The sequence below is a fragment of the Aspergillus fumigatus genome, chromosome 5, assembly GCF_000002655.1.
Source record: "Aspergillus fumigatus Af293 chromosome 5, whole genome shotgun sequence".
Classification (NCBI taxonomy): domain Eukaryota; kingdom Fungi; phylum Ascomycota; class Eurotiomycetes; order Eurotiales; family Aspergillaceae; genus Aspergillus; species Aspergillus fumigatus.
Genome location: NC_007198.1, coordinates 2,349,111 through 2,361,458, shown reverse-complemented (window position 1 = coordinate 2,361,458; position 12,348 = coordinate 2,349,111). Strand labels below are relative to the sequence as shown.

Sequence of the window (12,348 nt, the reverse complement as noted above, 5' to 3'; positions counted from 1 at the left end):
GTCGCATGTGTAGTCAAATAGTAGCACAACAAGATCATTGTTGGTGGATTGCTTATAAAAGGTCAATCTGGGTTGCATCGGCCTCTTGCTTTAGTAGGGAGTCTAGAGCTCTAGTCCCAATCAGTTCGCCGCCTGCCCCCCCCACCCTCGCATTAGTATTAGACTAGTATCACTCTTAGAATACTACTTAGTAAGGTAAATACTGTTGAATTTGATTCTTCCGGCTTCCGCTACCACCTTGATTTGACCTCTTCGTATTCATTTCCTTCTTTTTGATCTTTTTTGCCTAAATACTCTGTATATCTTTGCTTTCGTCCGTTTAGAAAGAACTTCCGGCAATGTCAGGCTCGTCCTGTATCTCAATGTCGGATAGCTGTCAGTAACGCGAGTAGCTTTGGCAAGTTTCTTGTTCTTTACGCTTCGACGTCATCCACCGTGGGCTACGTTTCCAGCACCTGGATCGGAGGCGGAAGAATCAACGTGGCTCTCGTTCTACTTCTGCTGCTTAAATTTTTTCCCCATAATAAAAAATGTTGCCAGAATGCCATGGTCCCATCTGGGCCATTGATGACGTTTCCCGTTGCTTTCAGCGCAAGTATGTCTGAAGCCGCTCACCTGTTCCTGCAATTTGCGAAGAATTATTTCGGTCTAACGCATTTTGAGTTAATTCAGATATCTGCAACTTATATTTCCATTAGCAGCATGCGGTCTCTCCTTATTGTATATCGTACTCCGCGTTGTCCATCGCTACGTTGTGAAAAAGAAGGGAATCGCTTACACGGTCCTCGTGAACGATGAAGCCGAGAATGGTGTATCCAGTACCGGACCAGTTGATGAAGAGGACGGAGATGACGGAGAAGAAACCGATCCGATGTTATTTAAGGCGACGCAGCTGGAGCAGACGCGATTGGAGCTCGACCGTCCGCGAGGACAAATCGCCATCATAACTTTGGAAATAGCTGCATTAGTGGGCTTAGTGATCACGTTTGTCATCGTACTGAACACCAACGCCTGGGGCGACAATGGGATGCTTCCAGCTGTGGGGAAGCTGATTTCATGGAGCTATATACTGTTTTTAGTGCTGGTTCGATTCATTCTTTCAACTTTGAAGCTGCAATCGTCTCCTCGGTTGTGGAACCACACTGCGGCCCTTTATGGGATGCAATGGTTGTTCAACCTTTTTGTGTTTCGATCGGCCGTCATTTACCCTTCGTCGAAACGCGCTTTGACATTGAGCGCCGTCGAGTTTGCACTGTCGACACTGCTCTTCCTCATTGCTGTGACCACACGCAGAGGTAACAAGGCAGTTGTGGTACAACGTGAAGATGGTTTAGAGCCGCCAAGACATCCCACGGCCAGCTTATTGTCACTAGTGACTTTCTCCTGGTTGGATCCACTGATCTGGAAGGGTTACAGGCAGCCGCTTGAACTAGACGACGTCTGGAACTTAACAACATCACAAAAAGCTGCTACGGTTTTGGAGGACTTTCGCCGTAAGCATCCCAAAGGATCGTTGGTCTGGAGGCTCGGACGCTACTTTTACGGTACGCTCCTGCTACAGGGTGCATGGACGATATTCTCCAATCTCTTCACTTATCTGCCGACCCTTCTCCTCAAAGCTATTCTGGAATATGTCGAGGATCCCAGATCAACCACCGCCTATGCAGCCTGGCTGTATGCAATCCTTCTTTTTAGCTCTGGAGCTATCCAAGGCATCGCTGATGGACAGGCTCTTTGGATTGGCCGTAAGCTAGGCGTCAAGCTTCGCGCCATTATTATCGGCGAAATCTATGCTAAAGCTCTGCGTCGAAAAGCCGGTTCCTCTCCTGATGCACCAAAAAAGAAGGAAGAACCTCAGAAGGTCAGCAAAAAGAACCGGATCTTTTCCTTTGGCGGCAAGAAGAAGAAGAAGGCCACAGTGGACTCTGAGAATCCAGCTCCAGCAGAGTCCACCAAGGCAGATCCGGCTCAGTTGGCCAATGTCGGCACCATTATCAACCTGATGGCCATTGACTCTTTTAAGGTCAGCGAAGTGGGCGCCTATCTTCACTTCCTCTGGGCTAGTGTTCCAGTCCAAATCATCATTGCTGTCACGCTTCTGTATCGACTCCTTGGATTCAGCTCGTTCGCTGGGATCGTTCTCATGGTCCTTATGCTTCCGGTAAATCTATTTATTGCCAAAAGCTTCGCTAGGTTGCAAAACCAGATTTTGGCTGGAACGGATGCACGTATCCACGCAACCAACGAGGTGCTTCAGAACATTCGTATTGTGAAATATTTCGCTTGGGAACAGCGTTTCCAAGATATTATTGACGAGAAGCGCAGAGCGGAGTTGAAATCGCTACGGAATCGCTACATTCTGTGGTCATTCGCGGCAACGGTTTGGTACGGCACGCCGATTCTCATCACCTTCACCTCATTCTTCTTGTATACGGTGGTTGAAAAGAAGAAACTAACGCCATCGGTCGCTTTCCCGGCTTTGTCAATGTTCTCCTTACTCCGCGTACCCTTGGATCAGCTGGCGGATATGGTTGCTCATGTCCAAGAATCAAAAGTTTCCTTGGACCGTGTGGATACGTATCTCAATGAAGAGGAGACAGAGAAGTACAGCATACTGAGCACAGGCACAGATCCTGAAACTACGCCTAAAATTGCATTGGAGAACGCTACTCTTTCCTGGGGCACACCCAAGAAGGACAGTCATGGGGACGCTCCTGACAACGGGGAGGCCTTTCGTTTGATTAATATGAACGTATCCTTCCATATTGGTAAACTCAATATCATCGCTGGGCCCACTGGTTCTGGAAAGACATCCTTATTGATGGCACTTTTGGGCGAAATGAAACTGCTGGAAGGCAGAGTCCGTCTACCGGGCGGAACAGCCAATCGAGCTGAATTGCCCGTTGATCCCCAAACTGGACTCATTGAGAGTGTCGCATACTGTGCACAAGAAGCATGGCTTGTCAATGCCACGGTCAAAGAGAACATTGTGTTCGCTTCTCCTTTTGACGAGAGTCGCTACAGGGCCGTTATTAAGGCCTGTGCTCTCGAGCGTGACTTGTCTATTCTCGACGCTGGCGATCAAACCATGGTTGGCGAGAAAGGTATCAGTCTTTCTGGAGGACAGAAGCAGAGAATCTCACTGGCTCGCGCTGTCTACAGCAGGGCTCGTCATCTATTGCTTGATGACTGTCTCAGTGCTGTGGACTCTCACACAGCAAAGCACATTTTCCGAGAGGCTCTCAGAGGTCCACTGATGATGAACCGAACCTGTGTGCTTGTAACTCACAACGTCGCTCTGACAGTTCCTCAAGCAGATTTTGTCGTCGTCCTCGACAATGGCAAGATTACCGCTCAAGGTCGTCCAGATGATGTCGCCAGTTCGGGCGTTTTTGGCGAAGACTATTTCAAGTCTCGGCCCGCCTCGAGAGCCAGCACACCTCGTTTATCACGCATGCCATCTGACGGGAGCGACGGACACGCGGAGGAACAACCCTCGACAAACGGGAAGGTGAACGGATCTAGCAAACCGACTACGCAGGATCAGAAAGGGGACAATGAACAGTCGAAGCTGACTGAGTCAAAAGCTGTCGGAAGTATCAAGTGGCCCACCATTCAGCTTTACCTCAGATCGATGGGCCCCTGGTCCTACTGGATAAGTGCTGCTCTTGTCTTCAGCTTGCAGCAAGTGGGATCCGTCTCAACCAACATTTGGATCAGACAGTGGGCGAATTCCTATCAGGTTGAAGCAAACGGCTCAGTTGATGCTGGCACTTACGCTGCCGCGACAACACTCAAATTCCCATCATTTAATGTTAGGGGCGTTCCGCGGACTTCCAACTCTTACGTTCCCCAGTTCGGTGTACAACGAAGTCCAGCGACCGATGGCGATGTCAACGTCTCCTACTATTTGGGAGTCTACGCACTTCTAGGAATTGGTTACGTCCTAATTTCCCTGTTCAGGGAGGGTGTTCTCTTCTGGGGCTCTCTCAACGCATCTTCCCGGATTCACAGGCGCCTTCTAGAAACCGTGATGCATGCCAAGTTTAAGTTCTTCGATTCAACCCCACTGGGTCAGTTGATGAACCGGTTCTCCAAGGATATAGAAGCTGTCGACCAAGAAGTCGCCCCTGTCGCTATTGGTATGATTCACTGTTTGGCATCCGTCATCATGATAGTGATTTTGATCTCTGTCATAACTCCTGGTTTCCTGATCGCGGCGATCTTCATATCTATGATCTATTTCGCTCTAGGGGCAGTTTATCTCAATGCGTCTCGTGATATGAAGAGATTGGAGTCGGTACAGCGAAGCCCTCTTTACCAGCAGTTCGGCGAGACCTTGAACGGCATCGTCACCATTCGTGCGTATGGTGATGGCCCGCGGTTTATAGTCGACAATCACCGGCGCATCAATGCCTACAACCGTCCCCACATATACCTCTGGGCTGCAAATCGCTGGCTGGCATTCCGTGTGGACATCACTGGCGCCTTAGTTTCATTCTTCACAGCCACTTTCGTTCTGATCAATATTGGGAAGATTGATGCTGGTGCTGCTGGCCTGTCGCTCACGTATGCAGTTACTTTCACCGAGAACGTCCTGTGGCTGGTTCGCCTGTACTCGGAGGTTCAGCAGAACATGAACTCGGTTGAACGTGTGAAAGAGTACCTTGACGTTGAGCAAGAAGCCAAGGCGGTAATTGTCGATTCGAGGCCGCCGGCCGACTGGCCCACTGGAGGCGCCGTGGAATTTATAAATTACACTACCCGGTATCGGGCTGACCTTGACCCTGTCCTTCGAAGTGTGTCGTTTGCAGTCAAGCCCGGAGAAAAGGTCGGTATCGTTGGCCGCACAGGTGCCGGAAAGAGCTCCCTCGCGCTTGCGCTTTTCCGGGGACTTGAGGCAGAGCAGGGTCAGATTCTCATTGATGGACTAGACATCGGCACCATTGGACTCCGCGACTTGCGGGAGGCAATTACGATTGTGCCCCAGGATCCAACTCTTTTCACAGGGACTATTCGAAGTAACCTTGATCCGTTCCACCTGTTCAGCGATGAACAAATCTTCACCGCCCTTCGTCGTGTCCACCTCATCGGGTCGGGAACGTCAGGATCGGCAACTCCTATTACAGCCAGCACTGGGTCAGTCGCTGAAGCGCACCTCTTATCGATCCATGGAGCCGACGTGGATGGCGCCTCTGTTCAGGACAATAAGAATATCTTCCGCAACCTGGAGTCTCCAGTCTCCGAATCAGGCTCGAATCTGTCTCAAGGCCAGAGGCAGCTTCTGTGCCTTGCGCGCGCCCTTTTGAAGAACCCCAAGGTTCTGATGATGGATGAAGCGACTGCATCGATCGACTACAACACTGATTCCAAGATCCAAGAAACGTTGCGGGAATTGCGAGAGAGCACCATTATCACGATTGCACACCGCCTGCAAACCATCATTGACTATGATAAAGTCTTAGTGCTTGATCATGGCCGGGTCATTGAGTACGATCATCCCTGGACGCTGATCAACAAGCAAGACGGGCTGTTCCGTAGCATGTGCGAGAATAGTGGCAATCTAGAGGTCCTCTTGGACGGCGCGAAAAAGGCATGGGAAAACAAGCGCCTTGTTGATGACTCATAGAGCTCTATACATAACTGCATTCTGCTTGTTAATCATCTCCTTTTTCTTCATCATTCCGGTTCCTGTTACAGCTACAGGGACCAAAAGTTGCGTATATGTCTTTTTTTGGGAGGGTATCTTATTCTTAGCACTGTTCAGTATTAATATCTAGCACCTGTGGCGATCAGGGTGCTTCTTCTGACGCCTCATGTTCATATTCGACAAGACCGCATAATAATATTATTATTATGAGGATGCTGCAATTCCTTTGTTAGTAGCGCACTGTGGAGAGTAGTATGTTGAATGATGCCTCAGTCATCCACGTGTTCTTCTTTGGGACTAGCGCAAATAGTTCATCATCGATACCCAAAAGAGTAAGAGACGAACGTCACAAATGCCATACATTCATCTCTAACGGCTGAAAGGAATGCCTTGGGATCCTAGGCAGCAAATCTAGATGTGGGACGGGCAAACGTGAGAAACTATGCTACTGGATCTCGAAAGATGAGGGATGACCCTTTGACTCGGCCGTCCGGTCATGATATCACGGCTCTAAAATCTCGGAGCCGTACGGGAGCCCACCATTCATGAGATCATGGTGGCCAAGCGATTGGATATCTCAACAGACAGACGCGTACCCCTCAGGTTCGTACCATGCAGAAGATTCCGATTCGCAGGGTCTAGGTCGAAGAATTGTTGCCGTTCGACCATTGCTCGATGTGAGTTGCGACTGGTTCTGAGGAAACAAAGTTTCTATTGACCAGTGTCAATGATGCAACGGAGCCGGGAAGACAGCCCTATGGGCATTCATTTCCCGCCTGAACAAACTCAATTGTACACGGGAATAGTCCGGATTTCATCATACGGTTGCATTCATGACCGGTTGGACAGTCGTCGTTGTTCATAATGACTGCAAGGACTTGGGCTATGCCACTGAGGGAACTTATAAGAGAGTCACTCAGCGAGAGTACGCTTGGCACAAGCTGTATTCTGTTCCCACTATAAGGTATATCAACTGCGCCTACGGTCTCGACGCATCATTCAAACGAACCCCAGTGACTCTTTGACTCTCACCATGCATATCCTCCCAACATTGAGCAGCCTCTTGCTGGCCGGCGCGGCCACCACCGCCGCCCTCAATAATAGCTACTGCGCCCCCAAGTCTGGCGACGCCCAGGTTGTCCAATATGCCTGGGCCCTCGAATACATGGTCCAGCAATACTACGCCTCCGTCGCAACCAACCAGACCTTCCTCAACTCGGCGCAGAACAGCTCCACCGCAAACGTCGTCTCCAACCTGCAGGGTATTGGCCAGCAGAACCGCCTCGGCGTCCGCGCCGCGCAGCAGCTCGGCAAGCGCATCGGCAACTTCACCTCACCTGGCTGCAACTTCACCTTCCCCGCTCCCGCCAGCGGCCAGGCCTTCCTGACGACCGCCCAGGCGTTTGAGTCCAATGCCTCCGCCGCCCTTATCGGGCTCGAGGGCTATACACAGGCCCCCGAGGTCTCCTTCCTGATCGCCCGTCTGGCCGCCCAGCATGCCGGCCACGCCGCCTACCTCGCGACGACCCAGCAGGCCTCCGTCTTCCAGAGCAACGTTACCTCGCTGGTGCGCGCGTACAGCCCTAGCTACGTGCTCTCCAACGGCACCAGCCCCGGCCAGCTGGGCCGCTACTTCAAGGGATGCGTTTCGGCGCCTCAGCCTCCTTGCGGTAATCTTACCGTCGGGCCGTTGATCGCTACCTTTGGTAACAACTCGACGAGCTCGTCTTCCTCCTCGTCCACCGCCACGGCTAGCTCCGCTTCTGGTACGGCCACTTCTACGGGGTCGAGCAAGAGGAGGTTCTGGTAAAAATCTAAAAGGGCTATATGTTGTGTTGTTTCCAAAGCCGCCTGCAGGCAAGAAGTAAATCTTCACGGACCCCAGCACCTAATAAGATGGAAGGGATGGCGTTGCTGTAATTAATAAAGTGCGCTACTTGTTCAGCAATAATGCGTTGTCGAGTGATTCTAAGAGCATTAACGCATAATGACAGGGTAGTACTTTAATCGTTGATGATATGTAAGGATACGCGAGTTCTTATATACATTTATATACACGTCTCTTAACCAAGTCTCAAAAGAAGCTCACTATGTACCCATGAATACTCTACAGACACAGGATCCGTATGCGCCGATCACCCCTGGTATCCAAAACTGTCGTGATTCCATCGTGATGCTATTGCTGCTTGCTCGTAGTAGTGGCCACATCTGCTTCAAGTCCTGTCATCTGAGTCCTACCGCTTAGTCGGATACGGACGAGTCCATGACGAATCGCCACTATGGGGTTCTTTTGACTTCGTCACAAAGCAGGCTCAATCGCAATGAGTAAGACCCGGATGTGCCGGATCAGGGTATTTGATACACTCCGTTTCACTCCGAGGCAGGTCCAGAGTTATCCTCCTTCCTTCTTCTTTTGTCTCCTGCTATGGCCTTCAATCCTGCCTGATCAAGGACAGGTACCTTTCCAGACTTTCGCCCATCACGTTGATGAAGGGCCACTGGGTGTTTCGCCGGAAAAGGCGGGCCCACAGCTTGATGACTGCATATCCAAGGCTTCGTGGATCTTGATTTGGTGGCGTCTCCCCATTTTCTAGGTCCATTGAAGCATAGGCTTCTTCGACTATGCAACGTGTCCAATTCAGGATTCGACTCTCATTTTCTACATGAAAGTTAGCAAGTTAGTAACTGACAAGAGTATCCGAAGAGTGGCGCCTCATACCACTTAGAGATGTCTGATTTCCTGCCTCAGCTAGAGACAGTAGCCATTTGCTTAGGAGTACTGCGCACTCCAGACTGGCAATAGAATGTCGGACACTCCAGAAGAAGGCCTGACTTCGTGCAACATAGTCTATCCCCAGGCGTACAGGAATGCTTAATGCGTGCGCAGCATAGATCAGCGCAGGCGTCAGGCGATAGCTTCGTCCCGGCCGCGGTGATCGATGTAGCGCCGCAGCAATGACGTACGGGTCTCGGGATTCTAACTGGCGGTAGGGCCCTAGATTCAGAGAAAGACGGACATACGCCAAACCCAAAAGGGAGCTCGACGTGAATGGAATGGGTCCATTTTCATTGTGGGGATCGAGACTTGACTCCGGTGCCTGCTGCCAGACAGAGGTCCAGGAACGAAGTGCTCTCCTGTGCAATGCTCAGTTTGACATTCGGCGTGATATTTCAGTTCAGCTCATAGCGAGACTTACTCCAGTTTATTTAGTTCCTCTGTGGGCAATGAAAATGACTGGTCTCCATTCGGGATGGAAAGTTCGCTGACCAGATGAATGCGCTGTAGAAGGCCATGGAGTAGAATGTAGTTGCCTAACGGCGAAGGGATCGGATCCAACATAACAGGCGTTCGTGACTTCTGCAGAAGCAGAGCCAGCGCATCTTGGAAGAACAATTGCTGCGAGCCAACCTCCTTTTGCGCGGCCTCCCATTCACTAGCAGTGGTGGCTTTCCATTCCTGGGTGGAACAGGGCAAGCGTAAGTGTACCTCGCTACTACGAAGCACCGGGTAGATATTGTACGCGATGCTGTGGACATGCACAAAGCAGAACGAGACAAGCCGAGTACGGCGGACGGACTCGTCCTCCGCCCACTCATGCCAATGCATAGGCGAATGTCTTGGAGTGACTGCGATGTTTTCAGTCAAGCCAAATTCCCGCAAACACCTTACTAGTAAATGCTGTAAACCAAACGCTTCCTGAACGAGTTCAGGTCCTTCCCAGCTTGCAAATCCCATTAAGACAAGCAGGGTGCGGATGTTTTCTATCTGCCTCCAGGCACTCCACCCGGGAGCATTGCCTAAAGGAAGAGGAATCGAAGCGGGCGCCTGTTGGTGAAACGTCCCCGGAACAGTAGAGATCGGCATCTGGATGGCATTGCTGTACGACCCTCCAGTGGAGGGCTGCGCCTCTTTAGAGAGCCTGTGAAGTAAGATAGCTTTTGAGGCGTAGAAAAGTCTTTCGGCGTTCCGGTGCTCCAGCCGATACTGGGCCCCCACAGTTAAGAAGGCTAATATCAACTCTGGCGCGCGTTCATTGATCCGTAGTGTGGGAAGGTGTATGAAAGGTAGGTGAGTGTGGAAGCCATCAAAGAACGAGGTTAAGTATCTCGTCAGCGTGTGCCGCGACGGCAAAACAAAGTCAGGAATTAAGTGACGGAACTCCTCTAGAGAGGTGGCGAGCCGCAGTCTTTGTTCTTCAGTCACCTTAAGAGGGGAATAATTCGTTGCGGTCTGAGGGGGTTCTAAACTGTACGTCAGACTCAACAGCTCCTTTCCAGCTAAGGCAACATACCATGATCGGATACCGTCCCGAGGCTCTGATCTCCTGGCGGTACCGAGGGTAGCCAAGATCTGAATGGCGAGTCATCGCGGGACCCCCTCGTCTGGCCTCGACGATTTGAGCTAAGTTGGTCTCTAGTTGCTCGGCCCGAATCGGGGACTTCGGCTGGAACTGCACTGTGAACCTGCGAGATCTCACCTTCGGTGGGAACCCACTCCGCCGGCAAGCCGATCGAGTCCAGGAAATGGGTGAAATCCTGAAAATGGTTCAGCTCTTCAGGAAGGTAAGGCAATGGTTGCGCTAATAGCAATTAGCAAACCAATGATTGATCAATATGACGACTGATTGCCTACCAACAGGTTGACTGTCTCGATAGGCACCCGGGAGGAGTAGCTGTGCCGCTTGAAGAATGTCCGCATCATGATCCACTGCTGGATGCGTCTCCAGGCCTGTGTTGTTACCACGGTCGTGGAGCATGTTTTGCTCACCTGTCAGATACGATGCAGGATGGGCACCGGGCCATTGTCCTATAGTAGGGGTTACAGGCATAGGAACCTCTGCCCGCGGCATAGGTTGTGCATCATGACGGTCTTCGGCAACATGAGATTCGGCCTGCTTGCGAACCTGAACACCCGCCGGCTGAGCCTGATCCTTGGCTACCTGTTCAGGTTGAGAGCTAGGTGAAGAGAGGCCATTGTCTTGGTGCAAGATACGAGTGTGCCGCTTGAGGAGGTCACGACGTGTAAAAGCCGCCCCACAGAAACAGACAAACGGCTTCTCTTTGGTATCTGAGCAAAGCCATCAGCAAGACACGTCTACAGTATAGTTTCCAATAGACAAAATAGCGAACGCTCGTTGGAGATGCTCGGAGAGGTCCTTACGAGTACGGATATGCCGCTCGAGATGCTCCGTTCTCCTGAAATTCCGACCACAGTGGACGCATACGCGAGTCTTTGCTCCAACGCTCGAGCGGCGAGGGCCGCTTGTGGGCTGCGACGACTGAGACAACATCAAGACATTTGGGGTGCATAACAATACAGTTAATTAATTCTGAGATTGATACTAAAGAAGGAAAGTCTCTCCACTTGGAGACGGCAAGGTTGAGCAAGTGGACTAGATGACTGCGCGTTTTTGGAGGTTGGACTCGGAGAGGAAAAGTGCGACTGGGCGAGAGTCGGAGGGGAATGGGAACAGAATACGGAGTACAGTACTTTACGCCGTACCGTCAGTACGTAACTGACCCCAACGGCTGGGCGGGGTAGACAAATAGATAATAGATAGCCAAAATGACCCCAACAACCCCAACAGATAGATCCGTATGCTCTTCCTGACCCCGCTCACACGATAAGCAGCAGCATCATCATCATCATTTTATCCAGCAGGATACTTGAGTTTGATTGAGCGATTTCAACGCCATCATCTCAGCCAGGTAGGCACTATCTCAGAAAATTCAGCTATGGTGCGAGCATATTCATTCCCCGGTGTTGCAGTCATCACAGGGGCCGGCGGAACAGGTACATTCTATCTATCTTCAAGACATCGAGCAAGTCTTCAGAAAGGACAATCCCGTGTTGCTGAGACTTCCCAGGGATTGGTGCGGCAGTTGCAAAAGCTTTTGCCTCTGCAGGATGCGAGCGAGTAGCCATCACAGACATCAACGAATCATCTCTAGAGAAGACGCGAGACGCTATTTCCTCTCTTCACCCCAATATCCGTCTGGTAGTGAGAGCAGGGAATATGGCCGACGAGCAATTCGTCGAGGCCTTTATGAATGAAGTGGTGAGCACATTCGGTCGGCTCGATTACGCAGTGAACTGCGTCGGGATACTTGGGGACTCGGGCCGATCGACAGAGACAAGCACAGAGGATTTTGACCGTATCACCAATATCAATTACAGGGGCTGCTGGCTGTCGTCCAGAGCAGAGTTGAAGCAGATGCTCAAACAAGATCCTCTACCGAGCCATGATCCGAGTCGTGAGCCGCAACGAGGGAGTATCGTCAATATCGCCAGTCAGCTGGGGATTGTCTCGCGTCCTGGGGCTCGTAAGCGCTCCTGTGTCCCTTAGCTCTATGGAGGAAGCTCTGCTAATCCTATCTTTGAAATATAACAGCTGCATACTGCGCCTCCAAATCCGCCATTATCGGCATGACTCGAGCTGATGCAATAGATTATTCTGCGGACGGCATCCGTGTGAATTGTGTCTGTCCTGGGGTCATTGAGACCCCGATGACAACTGGCAATGAGGAGGTACATGCGCGCTTACAGCCTGCCGTTGATATTGCGCCAATGAAAAGAATGGGCAAGCCAGAAGAGGTGGCAGATGCGGTTCTCTTTCTATGCTCGACTTTTGCCTCCTTCGTGCAGGGCCATGCTTTGGTTGTTGATGGTGGTTATATTATCAACTAGACCCCCGGCA

General features: G+C 51.1%; 4 protein-coding genes across 4 annotated transcripts; 3 read left to right on the top strand and 1 right to left on the bottom strand.

Moving 5' to 3' along the window:
* Nucleotides 1-530: 530 nt before the first annotated feature.
* AFUA_5G09190 (uncharacterized protein) lies at nt 531-5,629 on the top strand (the record flags this gene model as incomplete). The annotated part of the gene is made up of 2 exons (XM_077804815.1): nt 531-595; nt 673-5,629. The coding sequence occupies 2 exons, from the start codon at nt 531-533 to the stop codon at nt 5,627-5,629; spliced, it is 5,022 nt and encodes a 1,673-aa protein (XP_077660951.1).
* Nucleotides 5,630-6,483: 854 nt separating this feature from the next.
* AFUA_5G09180 (ferritin-like domain-containing protein) lies at nt 6,484-7,460 on the top strand (the record flags this gene model as incomplete). The annotated part of the gene is made up of 2 exons (XM_748628.1): nt 6,484-6,614; nt 6,665-7,460. The coding sequence occupies 2 exons, from the start codon at nt 6,484-6,486 to the stop codon at nt 7,458-7,460; spliced, it is 927 nt and encodes a 308-aa protein (XP_753721.1).
* A 622-nt stretch (nt 7,461-8,082) lies between these two features.
* On the bottom strand, nt 8,083-11,085 carry AFUA_5G09170 (C2H2-type zinc finger protein; the record flags this gene model as incomplete). Its single annotated transcript, XM_077804814.1, has 6 exons — nt 10,812-11,085; nt 10,284-10,718; nt 9,943-10,230; nt 8,848-9,892; nt 8,370-8,785; nt 8,083-8,309 (listed from the first exon to the last, which is right to left on the bottom strand). Exons 1-6 carry the CDS (start codon nt 10,939-10,941, stop codon nt 8,083-8,085), a joined length of 2,541 nt encoding a protein of 846 aa, XP_077660950.1. The 5' UTR covers nt 10,942-11,085.
* A 165-nt stretch (nt 11,086-11,250) lies between these two features.
* Nucleotides 11,251-12,338, top strand: AFUA_5G09150 (SDR family NAD(P)-dependent oxidoreductase; the record flags this gene model as incomplete). The annotated part of the gene is made up of 3 exons (XM_748630.2): nt 11,251-11,444; nt 11,519-11,974; nt 12,043-12,338. Exons 1-3 carry the CDS (start codon nt 11,387-11,389, stop codon nt 12,336-12,338), a joined length of 810 nt encoding a protein of 269 aa, XP_753723.2. The 5' UTR covers nt 11,251-11,386.
* Nucleotides 12,339-12,348: the final 10 nt, after the last annotated feature.